General features: G+C 39.8%; 1 protein-coding gene across 1 annotated transcript in view; it reads right to left on the bottom strand.

Annotated features, from left to right (window-relative positions):
- Positions 1-22,328, bottom strand: part of LOC102389034 (calcium-binding mitochondrial carrier protein SCaMC-1) — an 83,626-nt gene that overhangs the window by 1,982 nt on the left and 59,316 nt on the right. The window contains exons 6-7 of the mRNA XM_045166222.1: positions 12,628-12,780; positions 2,658-2,765 (exon numbers count right to left, since the gene is read on the bottom strand). Coding sequence (XP_045022157.1) covers positions 2,658-2,765; positions 12,628-12,780 — 261 coding nt within the window. The remainder of the gene's footprint in view (positions 1-2,657; positions 2,766-12,627; positions 12,781-22,328) is intronic.

The raw sequence follows: 22,328 nt of genomic DNA, 5'->3' as shown, positions 1-22,328 counted from the left end.
AAAAAAGAAAGCAATCTCAAATATAATTTTAACTTTTTGCTAACTCTTAATTATAAACAACTGATACAGTACAGAGGTTTTTTAAAATTATTTAAACAGGAAAATATAATTAAGCATTTGTGGCTTTAATTGATATATGCACTCAAACACCTTTCATGTATTATAAGGAAACATATCCTAAATCAAACCAGCTGAGATAACATTATTGATTTAAGATAAAGCAATAACATTCTCTAGGCAAGAATACTGAAGGTGGTAGCCATTCCCTTCTCCAGGGGATCTTCCCGACCCAGGTATCGAACCTGGTCTCCCGCATTGCATGCAGATTATTGTCTGAGCTATCAGGGAAGCCCAAAATAAAGCAGCTATAGTCAAAATTCAAATTTTACAAAAGTATATGGTCATGGTAAAGTGAACAACAAGTATGGAAAAAACATCCTATAATATGCTAAAAATACATACTCTGGGAACTATCATTAACAACAGGGTCTATAAACTAATTTAATATAACTTGGATTCATTTTGTGCTCATAAAGTAGAAACATAACATGGGTTATGAAGACAATATAGCCTCTTGTAGGCTGTCTGTGATCCATCTTCCTATGTTTAGTGTAATTCTTCTGATAGAACTTCACTTATTGTCCTTTTAATTTCTATTAATCTAATTTAAGGGAGTTCCAGATACACTTCTTGAAGGAGGAAATGGCAACCCACTCCAGTACTCTTGCTTGGAGAATCCCATGGACAGAGGAGCCTGGCCAGCTCTGGCCCATAGGGTTGCAAAGAGTCAGACACAACTGAAGTGATTTAACATGCACACACACAGATATACTTGGATAAATGGCTCTCTAAAATATCCAAGACAAGAAAAACACAAACTTTGTCTTGATTGGGCAACTGTATATCTTGATGGAGCTTCCTCTGAGGAGTCAGTTGGAAGCCCTCTGTACGAACTTCTCTGTAGGACCCAACACTTTGGATAATCCCATTCTTAAAACTCTTTGCCTTCTCCAGAGCAGTGCACTCTCTTCTTACCCAAGTAAATTTTTTCTGCCTGCTTCCCTTGCATGTTTTTTGCTCCTTTCATTCTCTAAACTCAGATTTTCTCAAAAGTTAAAAATAAAATTATGACTTATTTCTAACCAATTTCAAGGCTCTAACTAACACTTCACAGATGACACGTCAAGACTGGAAATCTCTCAAGTCTTAGTATTACATTTGCAACTGCCTGTAGAAAATTATAACTCAGTTGCCCACCAATAACTCAAATTAAATACAGGCAAACCTGAACTCATCATCTTTCAGAGTCTGGCTCACTTCCTCCGTTCTGTACCTCTGTTAGAGACCTAACTCAGACATAACTCTCCTAGACATTTGGGCACAGAACCCAGACAGAACTTTGCCATCTTCCTTTCCCTTTCTTCTGTTTTCCATTTCTCAAGTGATCAGTTCTTATGACTGTTCTAATGTGAGTCAATTTCTCCTAGTAAATATCATATGTCAAGTCCTTATTATCACTTCTCTGAATGATAGCAATATCTTGTATCTAGTCATCTCATTTCTCTAGTCTCTGCTCCTCTAAAAAACTTTACCAGGATTACACTTCAAGCTCAAAAGTCTTTAATGGCTCTTATTTTTTAAGAAATTAAAGCTAAATTTCTTAAGTTGCATTGATAAGCCATTCTGATCTGGTCCCAGCCCATTATTTATAGTATTATCCTACCTACACCTGAATATCTGCTCTTATACCCCCATTCATTTGCTCAAGTTGTTATTTACACTTAAAATCCACTTCCTCATCATCTCCAAACATCCAAATTCTAAGTCAAACTCACACATTCAACTCATGTCCTTCATGAAATCCATTAACTGGAATAATATCTCCTTTCTGAATTTCCATAATACTTGGTACTGATCTTCCTTCTAGAATTTATATTTATATTTGGACCCACTCCAGTATTCTGGCCTTGAGAATTCCATGGACTGTATAGTTCTTAGGGTTGCAAAGAGTTGGACACAACTGAGCAACTTCCACTTTCACTTTTCATTATTACTGATGTACATATTCTATCTCCTCTTCTGGACTATAATAAGCTCCATGACCAAAATGCCTGTCTGATTCAACTCTGGAGCCAGAGAAGTACTTTAAAGTTTGTGGGTGTTCAATACAAATTTGATTTTATTAATGAATAAGTGATTCTATCAACTAATTGGAGAAATGAAATTATTTATCTTCTTAGTTCCCTGGTGGCTCAGAGGGTAAAGCGTCTGCCTGCAATGCAGAACACCTGGGTTCAATCCCTGGGTCAGGAAGATCCCCTGGAGAAGGAAATGGCAACTCACTCCAGTACTCTTGCCTGGAAAATCCCATGGACAGAGAAGCCTGGTAGACTACAGTCCATGGGATCGACAAAGAGTCGGACACGACTGAGTGACTACACTTTCACTTTCACAGTGAAAAGTGTGAATTTTATCCTAAACCAAAAAAGACTGGGCAACTGACAGTTACTAAGGGCAGCTTACACTTCACGTGAGACACATCTTATAGCTATAACACTATTTATTGTATAAATACTGATCTGTGATTCACTTATTTTTTAAAATTAAAATTTGCATTAAAAACATTCCTTTAGTTAAAATTTTATAATAGTACATACCTCCATAGGGTAAATACAGGTCTGTGCAGTTGCACCAGCCAATGAACCAGATATAAATCTTTCAATAATTCCTATTTTAGCACCATCAGAACTGAGCCATTTCTTATACTGTATAAATAAAAATATTAAAATGTATAAAATTACTGAAATGGAATACACAGTGTTTCTTTGTTTATAATATTAATATTAGTAACAATTATTTGAAAAAGTATTTCAGACACCCAACATTAGAATATCTAGTGGAATATCTAGTAGAATATCTGATTTTAATTTTATGCAATTAATCGTCTAAGATAATAAGTAAGACCCCTCTATTTTGGCCTCCTTTTCCTCTTCTGCAGAATAAGGTAGCTATTCATGAACTCAGTATTTCATAAAAGGCATGCAAATGACACAAAGGAACTGTATTCTCTTATCTCTTTTTGGCTCCACCCCTTACACATGGAACATACTTCATATTTTTGGATAGTAGATAATCAGGAATAGTAACTTTATGTGAGGTTTTTTGTTACAAAGAACAACAGTTTCCTGCTGTTAGCTTAATAACAGGTTATTGAATTACATGTGGAAATAAGGAAAACAGAAGTATCACTGTAAAGGTCAGGCTTCACAGGGACTAAACTAAGTTTCATGAAAATTGAAACTGGAAACTCATTTAGGATCCAAGATAACCTCAGCAAGCAGATTATCTTGTTACTTCCTAGGCAAAATGTTTTTCCATTTGCCTCTTCTGATGGTCTTTCATCAACATGATTCAGCCACTCTCTATGAACTAACTCTCTGATCCTCAAATCAGTAACTCCCCATCAGAAAGTGTGATGGTTCACTTAACATGTCAGAGACTGCTATCTGTTCCCATGCATGTGTGCTAAGTCACTTCAGTCATGTCTGACTCTGTGACCCTATGGACTCTAGCCTGCCAGGATTCTCTGTCTATGGGATTCTCCAGGCAAGAATACTGGAATGGGTTGCCATTTCCTCCTAGAGGGGATCTCTCTGACCCAGGGATTGAATGTGCATCTTTTACGTCTCCTTCATTGGCAGATGGGTTCTTTACCACTAGCACCACCTGGGAAGCCTAGTACTATCTATTCCTAGTCTTATTTGTTCCCAATACCCTTTATCTTTTTCTTCCATTTAGTGTAACACAGCTGACTCAGCTACAAACTACATTTTCCTCTTCTTCCTTGCAATAGACTATAAGTTTAAATGATTAATTTTGGCTAATGAGATGTGAGGGGAAATTAAATATGGAAATTCTGAGATATCTCCTTAAACTAAACTATCCTAAACTCCTTTTTCCTCCACCTGGAAAATGGCAAAGGCGGGTGCAGCCTTGGAACACATATATTGAAGATGGCAGAGTTGTACAGCTAGCCCCAGACCACTTGCTTCTATCTTACTTAAGCTACTGTATTTTGAACTCCCTTTGTTAAAACATCTTAGAGAGAATCCTAAAGAGTACAAAAATTGGTTACTAGATGAATGGTGATGCCATAACTAAAACCTAAAATATGTGGCAATGGCTTTATTATTGAGATACAGATATTACAGTCTAAGAAGGTGATGATCTTTCTAATGATCTGTGGAAATGCTTGATAAAATTACCTCCTGTGATAACTTAGAAGGAAGACCATGTGCTTTTTGAGCCTGAAGTTACAGGAGAACTAACTGTAAAACCTCAGAATGCTGGACAGTGTTGCCTGTTCCTTGATGCTTTTAGCAAGATCTGGGAGACAGGAGTTCTCTCTGCCTGTCTGCCTTAAGGCCTTCTCAAAAGCTAGTTTGTAAGCACAGTTGGAAGGAAATAGAGCTCTGCAAAGGGAGTTGTCACTGCCTGACTTAACAGTCAAGAAATGTGGAGCTTCCAAGTAGGGAAAGTTACCAGCACAGAAGCTAGTAAAGAGATTGTCCTAAAGAACTTATCTACAAAAATCACATCGAGGGTGTTGTCATCTGTCAGGCTATTATTTCAGTTAACATCAACATAGCATACTATAAAAAAATGACAAAGAGAAGGAATAACTGAGCATAGGAACTGGAAAATAAAATATCAGGAAAAATATTTTTGGGTGTGGTTACTTTGCATGGTACTGACTAGAAACAAACAGGCAAAAAGTATAAGAAATTTTGAAAGAACGATATTGCTAGAAAGCCCATGATCATAGCCTATAAAATCCTGTATTTTTATTGATCTCTAATGCAACTCTGAGGCCCTCAAACATAAGCAGGCAGATAGCTGGCCATGGAGGACATTTCCAGAAGCCTCCATCATATCTGGACAGTTTTGTGTAGACTCACAGGCGAAATGATTATCTGAGGAGGCTTTACAAATAGCTGAGAAAAGAAGAGAAGACAAGGGCAAAGGAGAAAAGGAAAAATATACCCATCTGAATGAAGAGTTCCAAAGAATAGCGAGGAAAAATAAGAAAGCCTTCTTAAGTGAACAGTGCAAAGAAATAGAGGAAAACAACAGAATGGGAAAGACTAGAGATCTCTTCAAGAAAATTAGAGATATAAAGGAAACATTTTATGCAAAGATGGGTGCAATAAAGGACAGGAATAGTATGGATCTAACAGAAGCAGAAGATACTAAGAAGAGGTGGCAAGAATACACAGAACTATACAAAAAAGATCTTAATAACCCAGATAACCACGATGGTGTGATCACTCACCTGGAGCCAGACATCCTGGAATGGGAAGTCAAGTGGGCCTTAGGAAGCATCTCTACAAACAAAGCTAGCAGAGGTGATGGAATTCCATGTGAGCTATTTCAAATCCTAAAAGATGATGCTGTGAAAGTGCTGCATTTGGAAAACTCAGCGATGGCCACAGAACTGGAAAAGGACAGTTTTCATTCCAATCCCAAAGAAGGGCAATGCCAAACAATGTGCAAACTACCGCACAATTGCATTCATTTCACATGCTAGCAAGGTAATGCTCAAAATATTTCAAGCTAGGCTTCAACAGTACATGAACCAAGAACTTCTAGGTGTATGAGCTGGATTTAGAAAAGGCAGAAGAGCCAGAGATCAAATTGCCAACATCTGTTGGATCACAGAAAAAGCTAGAGAATTAAAAACAAAAACAAAAACAAAACCAACATCTATTTCTGCTTCACTGACTATGCTAAAGCCTCTGTGTAGTTCACAACAAGTTGTGGGAAATTATTAAAGAGATGGGAATAGCAGACCACCTTACTGTTTCCTGAGAAATCTGTATACAGGTCAAGAAGCAACAGAATAAAACATGTAGCAACAGACTGGTTCAAAATTGGGAAAGGAATATGTTAAGGCTGTATATTGTCATCCAGCTTATTTAACTTCTATTCAGAATACACCATGCAGAATGCTGGGTTGGATGAAGCACAATCTGAAATCAAGATTGCTGGGAGAAATATCAATAACCTCAGATATGCAGATGACACCACCCTAATGGCAGAACATGAAGACAAACTAAAGAGCTTCTTGATGAAGGTAAAAGAGGAGAGTGAAAAAGCTGGCTTAAAACTCAACATTCAAAAAACTAAGATCATGGCATCCAGTCCCATCAGTTTGGTTCAGTTCAGTCGCTCAGTTGTGTCCAACTCTTTGTGACCCCATGAATCGCAGCACACCAGGCCTCCCTGTCCATCACCAACTCCCGGAGTTCACTCAGACTCACGTCCATTGAGTCAGTGATGCCATCCAGCCATCTCATCCTCTGTCGTCCTATTCTCCTCCTGCCCCCAATCCCTCCCAGCATCAGAGTCTTTTCCAATGAGTCAATTCTTCGCATGAGGTGGCCAAAGTACTGGAGTTTCAGCTTCAGCATCACTTCATGGCAAATAGATGGGCAAACAATGGAAACTTATTTTGGGGGGTTCCAAAATCACGTGGATGGTGACTGCAGCCATGAAATTAAAAGATGCTTGCTCCTTGGAAGAAAAGCTATGACAACGTATTAAAAAGCAGAGATGTTACTTTGCAACAAAGGTCCATCTGGTCAAAGCTATGGTTTTTCCAGTAGTCATGTATGGATGTGAGAGTTGGACCATAAAGAAGGCTGAGCATTGAAGAATTGGTGCTCTAGAACTGTGGTGTTGGAGAAGACTCTTGAGAGTCCCTTGGACTGCAAGGAGATCAAACCTGTCAATCCTAAAGGAAATCAGTCCTGAATATTCATTGGAAGGACTGATGCTAAAGCTGAAGCTCCTAACATTGGCTACCTGAGGCGAAGAGCTGACTCATTAGAAAAGACCCTGATGCTGGGAAAGAGGAGAAGGAGACAACAGAGGACAAATTGATTGGATGGCATCACCAACTCAATGGACATGAGTTTGAATAAACTCTGTGAGATGGTGAAGAACGAGGAAGCCTGGCATGCTACAGTCCATGAGGTTGCAAAGAGTTGGACATGACTGAATGACTGAACAACAACAGTGGCAGAATCCCATCTAAAGAAAAAGCCTCTCATCTCTGTTTTTCTGCCTTAGGGCCTTCTGAAAATCTATGGGAGCCTGTTGAACCTAGAAGTCTGGAAAGTTAAAGTCCTAAGATCATTCTTCAAATAACTGGGGATAGGAAATGGCAAGGGCTTCCCTTGTGGCTCAGCAGTAAAGAACTCACATGCCAATGAAGGAGATATAGCTTCCATCCTTGGGGTCTGGAACAGCCTCTGGAGAAGGAAAAGGCAACCCACTCTAGTATTCTTGCCTGGGAAATCCCATGGACAGAGGGGTCTGGCAGGCATCATGTAGTTCATGGAGTTGCAAAGAGTTGGTCACGACTTAGCAATTGAACAAGAAATTGGTAGACAAATGCCTTATCTCCTTTCCTCAGACAGATAATCCTGGGGACTATTCTTTCCACTTCTTACAAGTTCTGGCAGAATCAAGCCCCTACCGCCTAGCTGAACCCTCATTTATGTACACTTACATTGGCTTTTCTTCCTTCTGTGTCTTACTGCATCAGTCCTTCCAATGAATTCCAATTCACCTCTGGGTGAATCCAATCCTAAACATTTGGTACCACTTCAAAAGTGGTCCTATCTACCATTTAAAGACTGTCAGAGTGGATCAAAAACCAAAATCCAAATGTATGTTGGCTACAAGAAATCAATTTTAAATTTAAAGACACATATGTTAAATGCAAATGAGTGGAGAAAAATATACCATGCTAACAGTAATCAAAACAAAGTGGGAGTAGTGATATTAATTTCAGATAGAGCTGACTTCAGAGTAAGGAAAGTTATCAGGGATAAAGATAAAGGGGTCAGTTCTACAAAATGACATATTAATCCTTAAATAATAGTCCTGATAGAACTGCAAAGAGAAACAGATGAATGTATTATAATAGTTGGAGATTTCAACATCTTCTATTAGAAATGGATATTTCCGGTGGGCAGAATATCAGTAATAACATAGCTGAACTAAATAACACCGTTATTCAACTGGAAATAACTGACATCCATAGACTACTTCATCCAACAACAGGAGACTACACATTTTTCTTAAGAACACATGGAACACTCACCAAGACAGACCATATTTTGGACCATAAAACACACGTTAACAAATTTAAAAGAACAGAAATCAAACAATGTCTGCTTCTCAGACCAAAAAGGAATTAAACTAGAAATTAATTATAGAAAGATAATTGGAAAATACCAAAATATGTGGAGATTAAACAAAACACTTCTTTTAAGTAACACACTGGTCAAAGAAGAAATCTCAAGAGAAATTTTAAAATATTTTAACTAAATGAAAATAAAAACACTATCAAAATTACTGGGAAGCAGTACTTAAAGGAAAGTTTATAGTTTTGAATGTATACATTAGAAGAAAGATAAAAATGAATGTTTCCACCTTAGGAAAATAGAAAAAGAAGAGCAAATCAAGCCAAGGGTAAGCAGAAGAAAAGTAATAATAATTAGAATAGAAATCAATGAAATTGAAAATAGGAAATCAATAGCTAAAATCAACAAAAATCAAATGCTGGTTTTTTGAAATGTGGTGCTAGAAGGTAAGCCTGCTCATATTATTAGAACTGAATCACTCACCAGTCACAGGCAACAAACACATGATTCAGTTCAGTTCAGTTCAGTTCAGTCGCTCAGTCGTGTCCGACTCTTTGCGACCCCATAGACGGCGGCCCACCAGGCTCCCCCGTCCCTGGGATTCTCCAGGCAAGAACACTGGAGTGGGCTGCCATTTCCTTCTCCAATGCATGAAAGTGAAAAGTGAAAGTGAAGTCACTCAGTCGTGTCCGACTCTTCGCGACCCCATGGTCTGCAGCCTACGAGGCTCCTCCGTCCATGGGATTTTCCAGGCAAGAGTACTGGAGTGGGGTGCCATTGCCTTCTCCATGACCAACCTAGACAGCATATTAAAAAGCAGAGATATTACTTTGCCAACAAAGGTCCGTCTAGTCAAGGCTATGGTTTTTCCTGTGGTCATGTATGGATGTGAGAGTTGGACTGTGAAGAAAGCTGAGTGCCGAATAATTGATGCTTTTGAACTGTGGTGTTGGAGAAGACTCTTGAGAGTCCCTTGGACTGCAAGGAGATCCAACCAGTCCATTCTGAAGGAGATCAGCCCTGGGATTTCTTTGGAAGGAATGATGCTAAAGCTGAAACTCCAGTACTTTGGCCACCTCATGCGAAGAGTTGACTCATTGGAAAAGACCCTGATGCTGGGAGGGATTGGGGGCAGGAGGAGAATGGGATGACAGAGGATGAGATGGCTGGATGGCATCACTGACTCGACGGACATGAGTTTAAGTAAGCTCCGGGAGTTAGTGATGGACAGGGAGGCCTGGTGTGCTGCGATTCATGGGGTCGCAAAGAGTCGGACACGACTGAGGGACTGAACTGTACTGAACTGAATCTCCTGCAGGTGGAGAATAAATTACTGAAAATCAGACCCAGCATATAAATGTAAAGGTACCAGTGTTGCAAAGGAAACTGAAGGCACAGCTTCAAAAGATCTCCTATGCTAAAATGAGGATGTTCACTGGGAGGGAGTAGGACCCTAATACAATGAGATGGAGACATCTGGGAGTATGCGCCTGAGAACCTGAACTCCAGGATTCTCCAAAACCTTTCAATTCAGCAAAAAGTTATCCTCTTCCCACTGCTCGAGCAGAGCAGCCTCTCCTTGTCCAGAGGCCATGCAAAGGCCTCAAAGAGGCAGATGTACAAGATGATGCCTGTCTCTCTCCCACCTCCTCTTATTGCCTCTTAACCAATAATTTTTATAAGGTTATGTCTCAGATAGCCTGGTGAGGAAATAAAGCCCATGTCCTAGGAATAAATATCATTCTGATCAAATTGTTGCAGGACCTGGATAATATAGACTAGAAGGAACCAGTTGAACATGTATAGGAGTGGATCATAAGTCTTGAATAGTGGGCTTATCAGGAGTGGAGAAGGCAATGGCACCTGACTCCAGTACTCTTGCCTGGAAAATCCCATGGACGGAGGAGCCTGGTGGGCTGCAGTCCATGGGGTCACTAAGAGTCAGACACGACTGAGCGACTTCACTTTCACTTTTCACATTCATGCATTGAAGGAAATGGCAACCCACTCCGGTGTTCTTTCCTGGAGAATCCCAGGGATGGGGGAGCCTGGTGGGCTGCCGTCTATGGGGTCACACAGAGTTGGACACGACTGAAGCGACTTAGCAGCAGCAGTGGCAGGAGTGGAATATAATGCTGGACAAGGGAGACTTTATTCATGTTGAACACTCTCCCATGACATAGGACACCTGAAACCTGTCCTAATATGCTGTTGAGATGGACCTTTAAAGCTTGGGCATAATTATGACTGACAGTGAATGAGGTAGAGATGCCAAAGCTTTGGTAGAGTGTGGAGGAAGGAATCAGTAGACTCAGGAAGGTGGAAATATCAGAATGAATTTTATCATGAGATTGACAAACCTTCTAGTCGAGCATGTTTCTAGGATAAGACGGAGCCCTTGTTGAGAAGTCCAGTGATAGCTGTTATGAGGGTTGACAGCAGAGGATGCTGCCATGGAACTAGATTCAGTGGTATAAAAGGAAATGGAAAATTCCAGAATAGCAGAGTCCAAATGATGGCACTTCCTCATCAGATGCAAGATGAATATAATTATCTTAAAAGACAACAAGACTGGAGTTGCAACTAGGATACCCTAACCCACAGGGATAATTTGATGGCTAATTACCCATGGACTTCCTAGGGGCCAGATAATGAGCTATACTCAAGCAGTAATAAATACATACTTGAGAACTGTTTGATTTGCATAATCAGACAAAAGAATTTCACCTGGACCATCTGCCTCCAGCAGTCTTATTTAATTTCCTCTATCCATTAGCTTTTCCACTTTCCTGGGATACCAACTCATGTCTTCTTCTCCTTCTTCACACCTCCACATGTCCTTGCTTCCCATTTCATTGAAGAAGCTGAAGCACTAGAAAGAAATCTTCCACAAACCCACCTGCATCTGTGCCCACATAGTAGAGCTTCTCCTCGAACTATGGATGAAGTGCCTACCCAAGGCCAAACCCTTCCATGAGCACTAGTTCCCATTTTCTTTCACCCTCTCAGAGACTCAAGGATAATAATAATTTATATTACTTGCACTACCCTCTCCTCTATCCTGTCATTAATGGTCCCCTCTTTACTGGATCTTTCTCCTAAGTATACAAACATGCTGTTGCTTCTTCCATTTTTAGAAAATTCTCTACCCCACATCTTCCTATAGTTACCACTCAATTACTCTCACTTCTTCATAGAAAAACTCCTTGAAAGAGTTGTCAGTTGTTACTGTCTCCAATTTCTATCATCTGTTTTCTCCATAGCATTTATCAACATCTGATTTGTTTGCTGCTGTATCCCCAGAACCTCAAATAAGGTCTAGAACACATTAAGTCCTCAAGAAAAGCCTGTTGCTGAAAGAAACATTTCTTGAATGAGTAAGCAAATCCCAATTTAAATAAGTGATGTATGTTTTTAAGATGTGCATTACAAGTAAGTCTAGTGTCCTATACAACCATCCATTTGCTTTTAAACAATTTGGGTTGAGAAAGGATAGTATTTATTTTTTATCTTTTCTTAAAATTTTGAGGTCATTTGACTTTGTAAACCAAGGTTCTACCAAAGAAGCAAATTAATGCTATGTATTATTAAATGTTTAAAGAAAAAAATTACTATAAGATTTACATTGAAAATGGAAAACTGGAGATGCACAGTGTACTCAGACTCTAATGTGATGCTAATAATTTATATTACTTGAAAATAAATATAGCTCATCTCAAAGTGAATTATTTGAGCAAAAGTAAAATCCTAAATCAGATGAACAATTTTTTTGTTTGTTTTATTTATTTTTTTTTCAGATTAACAAGTTTTAAAACAAATAGTCACATTATTAAAAGTAAAAACAATACGGAAACATTTTTTGAGGGTCTCTCAGAGAAGGCAATGGCACCCTTCTCCAGTATTTTGCCTAGAAAATACCATGGACGGAGTAGCCTGGTAGGCTGCAGTCCATGTGGTCGCTAAGAGTTGGACACGACTGAGCGACTTCACTTTCACTTTTCACTTTCATGCATTGGAGAAGAAAATGGCAACCAACTCCAGTGTTCTTGCCTGGAGAATCCTAGGGACAGGGGAGCCTGGTGGGCGGCCGTCTATGGGGTCTCACAGAGTCGGACACGACTGAAGCGACTTAGCAGCAGCAGCAGCACATGGGAAAACTGAAATCAAAGAACTACTAATAGACAATAGAATAGATTATATTACAGTTATAATATGGTCCATGGACTACCTCTTGAAACAAAAGCAATATGAAAATATCAAAAATAAATAAGAATAAATAAAGTCACTTATATTTAAATTCATATCTATTGCTTGAGCACACTCCAGCAATGTTTTATGTTTTCTCTCATAAAAGTCTAAAATTTTTAAAATTTAAAATATGTCTTCTAAAATTCCACAGACAGTAATATTTTACCTGTTCATAGGTCCCAACCTTGAGTGCTGTCTCAGGTGCAATTTTTAAAACATTTACACCATTTCCTCGCCAAAGAGAAAGAATTCCTCCTTCTTTTACCATCTGCTTAAACCCATCCAGCAATCTCATTTTCCCTGACTGTAAATTATGAATCTAGAAATAAACAGCAAATTTATCTATTTTAAAATTTATTTTGCTGGTAATATAGCATTGATATTATGACTAATAAAATAATGATACATATATGTATAAATTTATGATCTTCAAAATAATTTTCATTGTCCTTTAGAGACATATAAAGTTGATAATATTAATTGGCTGTTGTCCCCAAATACATATTTTAATTTCACACATGAGAAAAAAAGAATTAAACAAACAGGTATAACTTGGTTTTCAGAGAATTTTTTCATACACAAGATGTATTGTTGCTGCTAAAATATTACAGGTTCATTAAAGAGTGGATTGAAATGGATGAAAAACACATCAAACTTTCAATACTCCTGGGTAGAGTGGTATTATTGGTTGAATTTTGTGTCCCCTGAAATGATATGCATGTCAAGTCACTTTAATTGTGTCTAACTGTTTGTGACCCTAAAGACTGTAGCCCATCAGGCTCCTCTGTCCATGGGATTCTCCAGGCAAGAATACTGGAGTAGGCTGACAAGCCCTCCTCCAGGGAATCTTCCTGACCCAGAGATCAAACCTGCATTTCTTATGTCTCCTGAATTGGTGGGCAGGTTCGTTACCACTAGTGCCACCTGGGAAGCCTGAAACTTATATCTTTAAGTCCTAATCCTTAGTGTCTCTGAAAGTGACCTTGTTTAGAGACATGGTCTTTACTAGGATAATTAAGTTAAAGTAAGGTCATTAAGTGGGCCCTAAGTATCTGAATGCAGAGTTCCAAAGAATAGCAAGGAGAGATAAGAAAGCCTTCCTCAGCGATCAATGCAAAGAAATAGAGGAAAACAACAGAATGGGAAAGACCAGAGATCTCTTCAAGAAAATTAGAGATACCAAGGGAACATTTCATGCAAAGATGGGCTCGATAAAGGACAGAAATGGTATGGACCTAACAGAAGCAGAAGATATTAAGAAGAGGTGGCAAGAATACACGGAAGAATTGTACAAAAAAGAGCTTCACGAACCAGATAATCAGGATGGTGTGATCACTCATCTAGAGCCAGACATCCTGGAATGTGAAGTCAAGTGGGCCTTAAGAAGCATCACTACGAACAAAGCTAGTGGAGGTGATGGAATTCCAGTTGAGCTATTCCAAATCCTGAAAGATGATGCTGTGAAAGTGCTGCACTCAATATGCCAGCAAATTTGGAAAACTCAGCAGTGGCCACAGGACTGGAAAAGGTTGATTTTCATTCCAATCCCAAAGAAAGGCAATGCCAAAGAATGCTCAAACTACCACACAATTGCACTCATCTCACACGCTAGTAAAGTAATGCTCAAAATTCTCCAAGCCAGGCTTCAGCAGTATGTGAACCGTGAACTTCCCGATGTTCAAGCTGGTTTTAGAAAAGGCAGAGGAACCAGAGATCAAATTGCTAACATCCACTGGATCATCAAAAAAGCAAGAGAGTTCCAGAAAAACATCTACTTCTGCTTTATTAACTATGCCAAAGCCTTTGACTGTGTGGATCACAAGAAACTGTGGAAAATTCTTCAAGAGATGGGAATACCAGACCACCTGACCTGCCTCTGGAGAAACCTATATGCAGGTTAGGAAGCAACAGTTAGAACTGGACATGGAACAACAGACTGGTTCCAAATAGGAAAAGGAGTATGTCAAGGCTGTACATTGTCACCATGCTTATTTAACTAATATGCAGAGTACATCATGAGAAATGCTGGGCTGGAAGAAGCACAAGCTGGAATCAAGATTGCCAGGTGAAATATCAATCACCTCAGATATGCAGATGACACCACCCTTATGGCAGAAAGTGAAGAGGAACTCAAAAGCCTCTTGAGGAAAGTGAAAGAGGAGAGTGAGAAAGTTGGCTTAAAGCTCAACATTCAGAAAATGAAGATCATGGCATCTGGTCCCATCACTTCATGGGAAATAGATGGGGAAACAGTGGAAACGATGTCTGACTTTATTTTGGGGGGCTCCAAAATCACTGCAGATAGTGATTGTAACCATGAAATTAAAAGACGCTTACTCCTTGGAAGGAAAGTTATGACCAACCTAGATAGCATATTCAAAAGCAGAGACATTACTTTGCCAACAAAGTTCTGTCTAGTCAAGGCTATGGTTTTTCCAGTGGTCATGTATGGATGTGAGAGTTGGACTGTGAAGAAAGCTGAGTGCCAAAGAATTGATGCTTTTGCACTGTGGTGTTGGAGAAGACTCTTGAGAGTCCCTTGGACTGCAAGGAGATCCAACCAATCCATTCTGAAGGAGATCAGTCCTCGGTGTTTATTGGAAGGACTGATGTTGAAGCTGAAACTCCAGTACTTTGGCCACCTCATGTGAACAGTTGGCTCATTGGAAAAGACTCTGATGCTGGGAGGGATTGGGGGCAGGAGGAGAAGGGGATGACAGAGGATGAGATGGCTGGATGGCATCACCGACTCGATGGACATGAGTTTGGGTAAACTCAGGGAATTGGTGATGGACAGGGAGGCCTGGTGTGCTGCAATTCATGGGGTCACAAAGAGCCGGACACGACTGAGTGACTGAACTGAACTGAAAAGCTACTATGACTGGTATCCTTACAAAAAGGGGAAATTTGGACACAAGTATGTATCTGTTAGTCTCTCAGTCATGTCCAGCTCTTTGGGACCCCATGGACTATAGCCCACCAGGCTTCTCTGTCCATGGGATTTACCAAGCAAGAATACTGGAATGGGTTGCCATTTCCTTCTCCAGGGGATCTTCCCAACCCAGGGATCAAACCCGGGTCTCCTGCATTGCTAGCCAATTCTTTACCATCTGAGCCACCAGTGAAGTTATGTACAAGCCAACAGGAGAGTCCTGGAACAGATCCCTCTCTCTCAGCCCTCAGAAGGCACCAACCCTTCCACCACTTTGATCTCAGACTTCTAGCCTTCAGAACTGTGAGGCAAATCTCTGTTGTTTGAACCAGTCAGGGGGATCAAGGGTGGTTCAGTGGTGATGACTCTGCTGGGGGCCCAGGTTTGACTCCTGGTGGGAGAACTAAGATTCAACAAGCCATAAGGCGTGCCAAAGGATCACAGGTCATTTTAATGTCTTCCTTTATATTTTCCCATTTTTCTATGTATTATTTTATAATAAGAAAAATGTTTTTAACAAAGTGAAAATTAAAACATTAATACCCTCCTGTCTATAAGAGAATAATAATGAGAGAGCAAAGTGAAATGGGTTTTCTCATTTCCTATGAACAGAAAAAGTCTAAAAAACCATTTAACTATATATATATATATATATATATATACACACACACACACACACACACACACACACACACACAGAAACACACACACAGCCTTTAAGATATTCACATCAGTACTTAAACTTCTCAGAATTCATTCTAAGTAGGCAACTCTAAATATGAAAAAACTCATAAACTATTATGAATAATAGTTTTAAAATAGCTTTAAAGGAGTTTTAAAAATCCCTACATGTCCAAGAATAGAAAAAAATGGTAAGTAAGTTATGACATCCATGAGAATACTACATAGTCATTAAAAACTGTATTTAAAGAAGATACAGGGGGGCGGTCCTAAGACGGCAGAGGAATAGGAGGGGGAACTACTTTCTCCCCCACAAATTCATCAAAAGAACATTTGAATGCTGAGTAAACTCCACAAAACAACTTTTGAATGTTGGCAGAGGACATCAGGCACCCAGAAAAGCAGCCCATTGTCTTCAAAAGGAGGTAGGAAAAAATATAAAAGACAAAAAGAGAGACAAAAGAGGTAGGGACGGAGCTCCGTCCCGGGAAGGGAGTCTTAAAAAAGAGAGACGTTTCCAAACACCAGGAAACACTCTCACTGCCGAGTCTGTGGTGAGCCTTGGAACTACAGAGGGCAATATAACTGGGAGGAAAAATAAATAAATAAATAATTAAAACCTACAGATTATGTGCCCAATGGTAACTCCCCCAGCAGAGAAGCAGCGCAGACGCCTGCACCCACCACTAGCAAGCAGGGGCTGGGCAGGGAGGCGTAGGCTGCATTGCTTAGAGTAAGGACTGGGCCTGAATGCCCCGAGGGCAATCTGAGGGAACTAACTTGGGCTAGCAAACCAGACTGTGGGATAGCTACCACGTGAAATGCCCTAACCTAAGACACAGCCAGGCCCGCTCACAAAACAAAGGACTGACTAGAGCTATGCAAAAAGCCCTAACCTAAGACACTGTCAGGCCCCCTCACAAAACAAAGGACTGAACAGAACTAGCCAGCTGCAGACCATCCCCCTCCAGTGACAGGCAGCCAGAGCCGGAAGGGGGCAATCGCAGCTCCAGAGAGGCATTATCTACCAAACTGCAAGCAGGCTTCTTTGCTAACCAAGACATCTTGGGATTCTGGACTGTCAACATCCACCAGAAGGTGCGCCGGTTGTACACCCAGAAAACTGAGAGGCAGGGACAGGGGAGGCAATAAGTCGCAATGACCATGCTCACCAAACACCTGGTCACCTGAGCTGCTTGGATCTGGGAAGGGCACAAAACGCTGGCCCAACCAAGTCTGCGCCTCTGAGGACTACCCGAGTGCCTGAACCAGAGCAGCTTAGACCTGGGAAGTGCATACAACCCAGGGCCTGCCTCGGACGGTTCCCGGCAGAGCAAACTATAGCCTAAGCAGTATAGACAGGGAAAGCACACACACCATGAGCGGGGGCAAACCCAGTGTGGTGGAGACACTGTGAGCACACGCCAGTGTTATTTGTTTGCACTGTCCCTCCCTCCCCACAGCATGAACAAGTGAGCCTAAAAAAGTGTCCACGACTGCCCCTTGTGTCAGGGTGGAAATTAGACACTGAACATATCAGCAAACAGAAGAAGCTAAAACAGGGAACCTCCTTGGAAGTGACAGGTGCAATAGATTAAAACCCTGTACTTAGTACTGACTACATAGGAAGGGGCCTATAGATCTTGAGAAATATAAGCCAGATCAAGGAACTATCTGAAAATGAACTGACCCCACACTGCCCACAACAACACCAGATAAAGTCCTAGATATATTTTTACTATCATTCTTTAATTTTTTAAAAAAATTTTTTATTTTTAAGTCCTCTATTATTCCTTTAATTTTCATTTTTATAACCTACTATTACTTTGCAAAAAAAAAAAAGAGAGACCCTATTTTTTAAAGCAAACTTCACACATATATATTTTGTAATTTTTGTGACTTTGGTTTTTTTTTTTTTTTTCATTAATATTGTATTTTTGAAAATCTAACTTCTACTCTAGATTTTTAATCATTGCTTTTTGGTATTTGTTATCAATTTTATACCTTTAAGAACCCAATCTTCAGTACCCATTTTTACTTGGGAGCGAGATTACTGGCTTGACTGCTCTCTCCTCCTTTGGACTCTCCTTCTTCTCCACCAGGTCGCCTCTATCTCCTCCCTCCTCCTCTTTTATACCTAACTCTATGAATCTCTTTGTGTGTTCCAGATGGTGGAGGACACTTAGGGAACTGATTACTGGCTGGATCTGTCTCTCTCCTTTTGATTCCGCCCTTTATCCTCCTGGCCACCTCTGGCTCCTTCCCTCATCTTCTCTTCTCTGTGTAACTCCATGAACATCTCTGAGCAGTCCAGACTTGGAGCACACATAAGGAAGTGATTACTGACTAGCTTTCTCTCTCCTCTTTTGATTCCACCTCATCTCATCCTGGTCACCTCTATCTCCCTCCTCCCTCTTCTTTTCTCCATGTAACTCTGTGAACCTCTCTGGGTGTCCCTCACTGTGGAGAAACTTTTCATCTTTAACCTAGATGTTTTATCAATGGTGCTGTATAGATGGAGAAGTCTTGAGGCTACTGTAAAAATAAGACTGAAAACCAGAAGCAGGAATCTTAAGTCCAAATCCTAAGAACACCAGAGAACTCCTGACTCCAGGGAACATTAATCAACAGGAGCTCATCAAACGCCTCCACACCTACAGTGAAACCAAGCACCACCCGAGGGCCAACAAGTTACAGAGCAAGACATACCACGCAAATTTTCCAGCAACACAGGAACACAGCCCTGAGCTTCAACATACAGGCTGCCCAAAGTCACTCCAAACCCACTGACATCTCATAACTCATTACTGGACACTTCATTGCACTCCAGAGAGAAGAAATCCAGCTCCGCCCACAAGAACACCGACGCAAGCTTCCCTAACCAGGAAACCTTGACAAGCCATCCATACAACCCCACCCACAGCAAGGAAACTCCACAATAAAGAGAAATCCACAAACTGCCAGAATACAGAAAGGTCACCCCAAACACAGCAATATAAACAAGATGAAGAGCAGAGGAATATCCAGCAGGTAAAGGAACAGGATAAATGCCCACAGAACCAAACAAAAGAGGAAGAGAAGGGAATCTACCTGATAAAGAATTCCAAATAATGATTGTGAAAATGATCCAAAATCTTGAAATCAAAATGGAATCACAGATAAATAGCCTGAAGACAAGGATTGAGAAGATGCAAAAAAGGTTTAACAAGGACCTAGAAGAAATAAAAAAGAGTCAATATATAATGAATAATGCAATAAATGAGATCAAAAACACTCTGGAGGGAACAAATAGTAGAATAATGGAGGCAGAAGATAGGATTAGTGAGGTAGAAGACAGAATGGTAGAAATAAATGAATCAGAGAGGAAAAAAGAAAAACGAATTAAAAGAAATGAGGACAACCTCAGAGACCTCTGAGACAATGTTAACGACCCAACATTGGAATCACAGGAGTCTCAGAAAAAGAAGACAAAAAGAAAGACCATGAGAAAATACTTGAGGAGATAATAGTTGAAAACTTCCCTAAAATGGGGAAGGAAATAATCACCCAAGTCCAAGAAACCCAGAGAGTCCCAAATAAGATAAACCCAAGGTGAAACACCCCAAGACACATATTAATCAAATTAACAAAGATCAAACACAAAGAACAAATATTAAAAGCAGCAAGGGAAAAACAACAAATAACACGCAAGGGGATTCCCATGAGGATAACAGCTGATCTTTCAATAGAAACTCTTCAGGCCAGGAGGGAATGGCAGGACATACTTAAAGTGATGAAAGAAAATAACCTACAGCCCAGATTACTGTACCCAGCAAGGATCTCATTTAAATATGAAGGAGAAATCAAAAGTTTTACAGACAAGCAAAAGCTGAGAGAATTCAGCACCACCAAACCAGCTCTTCAACAAATGCTAAAGGATCTTCTCTAGACAGGAAACACAGAAAGGGTATATAAACTCGAACTCAAAACAATAAAGTAAATGGGAATGGTATCATACTCATCAATAATTACCTTAAACCTAAATGTGTTGAATGCCCCAACCAAAAGACAAAGACTGGCTGAATGGATACAAAAACAAGACCCCTATATATGTTGTCTACAAGAGACCCACCTCAAAACAAGGGACACATACAGACTGAAAGTGAAGGGCTGGAAAAACATATTTCATGAAAATGGAGACCAAAAGAAAGCAGGATTAGCAATACTCATATCAGATAAAATAGACCTTAAATAAAGGCTGTGAAAAGAGACAAAGAAGGACACTACATAATGATCAAAGGATCAATCCAAGAAGAAGATATAACAATTATAAATATATATGCACCCAACATAGGAGCACCACAATATGTAAGGCAAATGCTAACAAGCATGAAAGGGGAAATTACAATAACACAATAATAGTGGGAGACTTTAATACCCCACTCACACCTATGGATAGAACAACTAAACAGAAAATTAACAAGGAAACACAAACTTTAAATGATACAATAGACCAGTTAGACCTAATTGATATCTATAGGACATTTCACCCCAAAACAATGAATTTCACCTTTTGCTCAAGTGCACATGGAACCTTCTCCAGGATAGATCACATCCTGGGCCATAAATCTAGCCTTGGTAAATTCAAACAAATTGAAATCATTCCAAGCATCTTTTCTGACCACAATGCAGTAAGATTAGATCTCAATTACAGGAAAAAAACTATTTAAAATTCCAACATATGGAGGCTGAACAATACACTGCTGAATAGCAAACAAATCACAGAAAAAATAAAAAAAAGAAATCAAAATATGCATAGAAACGAATGAAAATGAAAACACAATAACCCAAAACCTGTGGGACACTGTAAAAGCAGTGCTAAGGGGAAGGTTCATAGTAATACAGGCATACCTCAAGAAACAAGAAAAAAGTCAAATAAATAACCTAACTCTACACCTAAAGCAACTAGAAAAGGAAGAAATGAAGAATCCCAGGGTTAGTAGAAGGAAAGAAATCATAAAAATTAGGGCAGAAATAAGTGCAAAACAAACAAAAGAGACCATAGCAAAAATCAACAAACCTAAAAGCTGCTTCTTTGAGAGGATAAATAAAATTGACAAACCATTAGCCAGACTCATCAGGAAACAAAGGGAGAAAAATTAAATCAATAAAATTGGAAAAGAAAATGGAGAGATCACAACAGACAACACAGAAATACAAAGGATCATAAGAGACTACTATCAGCAACTATATGCCAATAAAATGGACAGCGTGGAAGAAATGGACAAATTCTTAGAAAATTAAAACTTTCCAAAACTGAACCATGAAGAAATAGAAAATCTTAACAGACCCATCACAAGCACGGAAATCGAAACTGTAATCAGAAATCTTCCAGCAAACAAAAGCCCAGGTCCAGACAGCTTCACAGCTGAATTCTACCAAAAATTTAGAGAAGAGCTAACACCTATCTTACTAAAACTCTTCCAGAAAATTGCAGAGGAAGATAAACTTCCAAACTCATTCTATGAGGCCACCATCACCCTAATACCAAAACCTGACAAAGAGGCCACAAAAAAAGAAAACTACAGGCCAATATCACTGATGAACATAGATGCAAAAATCCTTAACAAAATTCTAGCAATCAGAATCCAACGATACATTAAAAAGATCATACATCATGACTGCTAAGTCACTTCAGTTGTGTCCGACTCTGTGTGACCCCATAGACCGCAGCCCACCAGGCTCCCCCGTCTGGGATTCTCCAGGCAAGAACACTGGAGTGGGTTGCCATTTCCTTCTCCAATGCATGAAAGTGAAAAGTGAAAGTGAAGTCGCTCAGTCGTGTCCAACTCTTAGTGACCCCAAGGACTGCAACCTACCAGGCTCCTCCATCCATGGAATTTTCCAGGCCAGAGTACTGGAGTGGGGTGCCAATGCCTTCTCCAACTAAGTGGGCTTTATCCCAGGGATGCAAGGATTCTTCAATATCCACAAATCAATCAGTGTAATACACCATATTAACAAATTGAAAAATAAAAGCCATATGATTATCTCAATAGATGTAGAGAAAGCCTTTGACAAAATTCAACATCCATTTATGATAAAAAAAAAAAATCTCCAGAAAGCAGGAATAGAAGGAACATACCTCAACATAAGAAAAGCTATATATGACAAACCCACAGCAAACATTATCCTCAATGGTGAAAAACTGAAAGCATTTCCCCTAAAGTCAGGAACAAGACAAGGGTGCCCACTCTCACCACTACTATTCAACA

The sequence above is a fragment of the Bubalus bubalis genome, chromosome 6 (assembly GCF_019923935.1).
Source record: "Bubalus bubalis isolate 160015118507 breed Murrah chromosome 6, NDDB_SH_1, whole genome shotgun sequence".
In the NCBI taxonomy this organism is placed as follows: domain Eukaryota; kingdom Metazoa; phylum Chordata; class Mammalia; order Artiodactyla; family Bovidae; genus Bubalus; species Bubalus bubalis.
The sequence above is the reverse complement of the archived record's forward strand: the minus strand, read 5'-3'. Positions and strand labels throughout refer to the sequence as shown.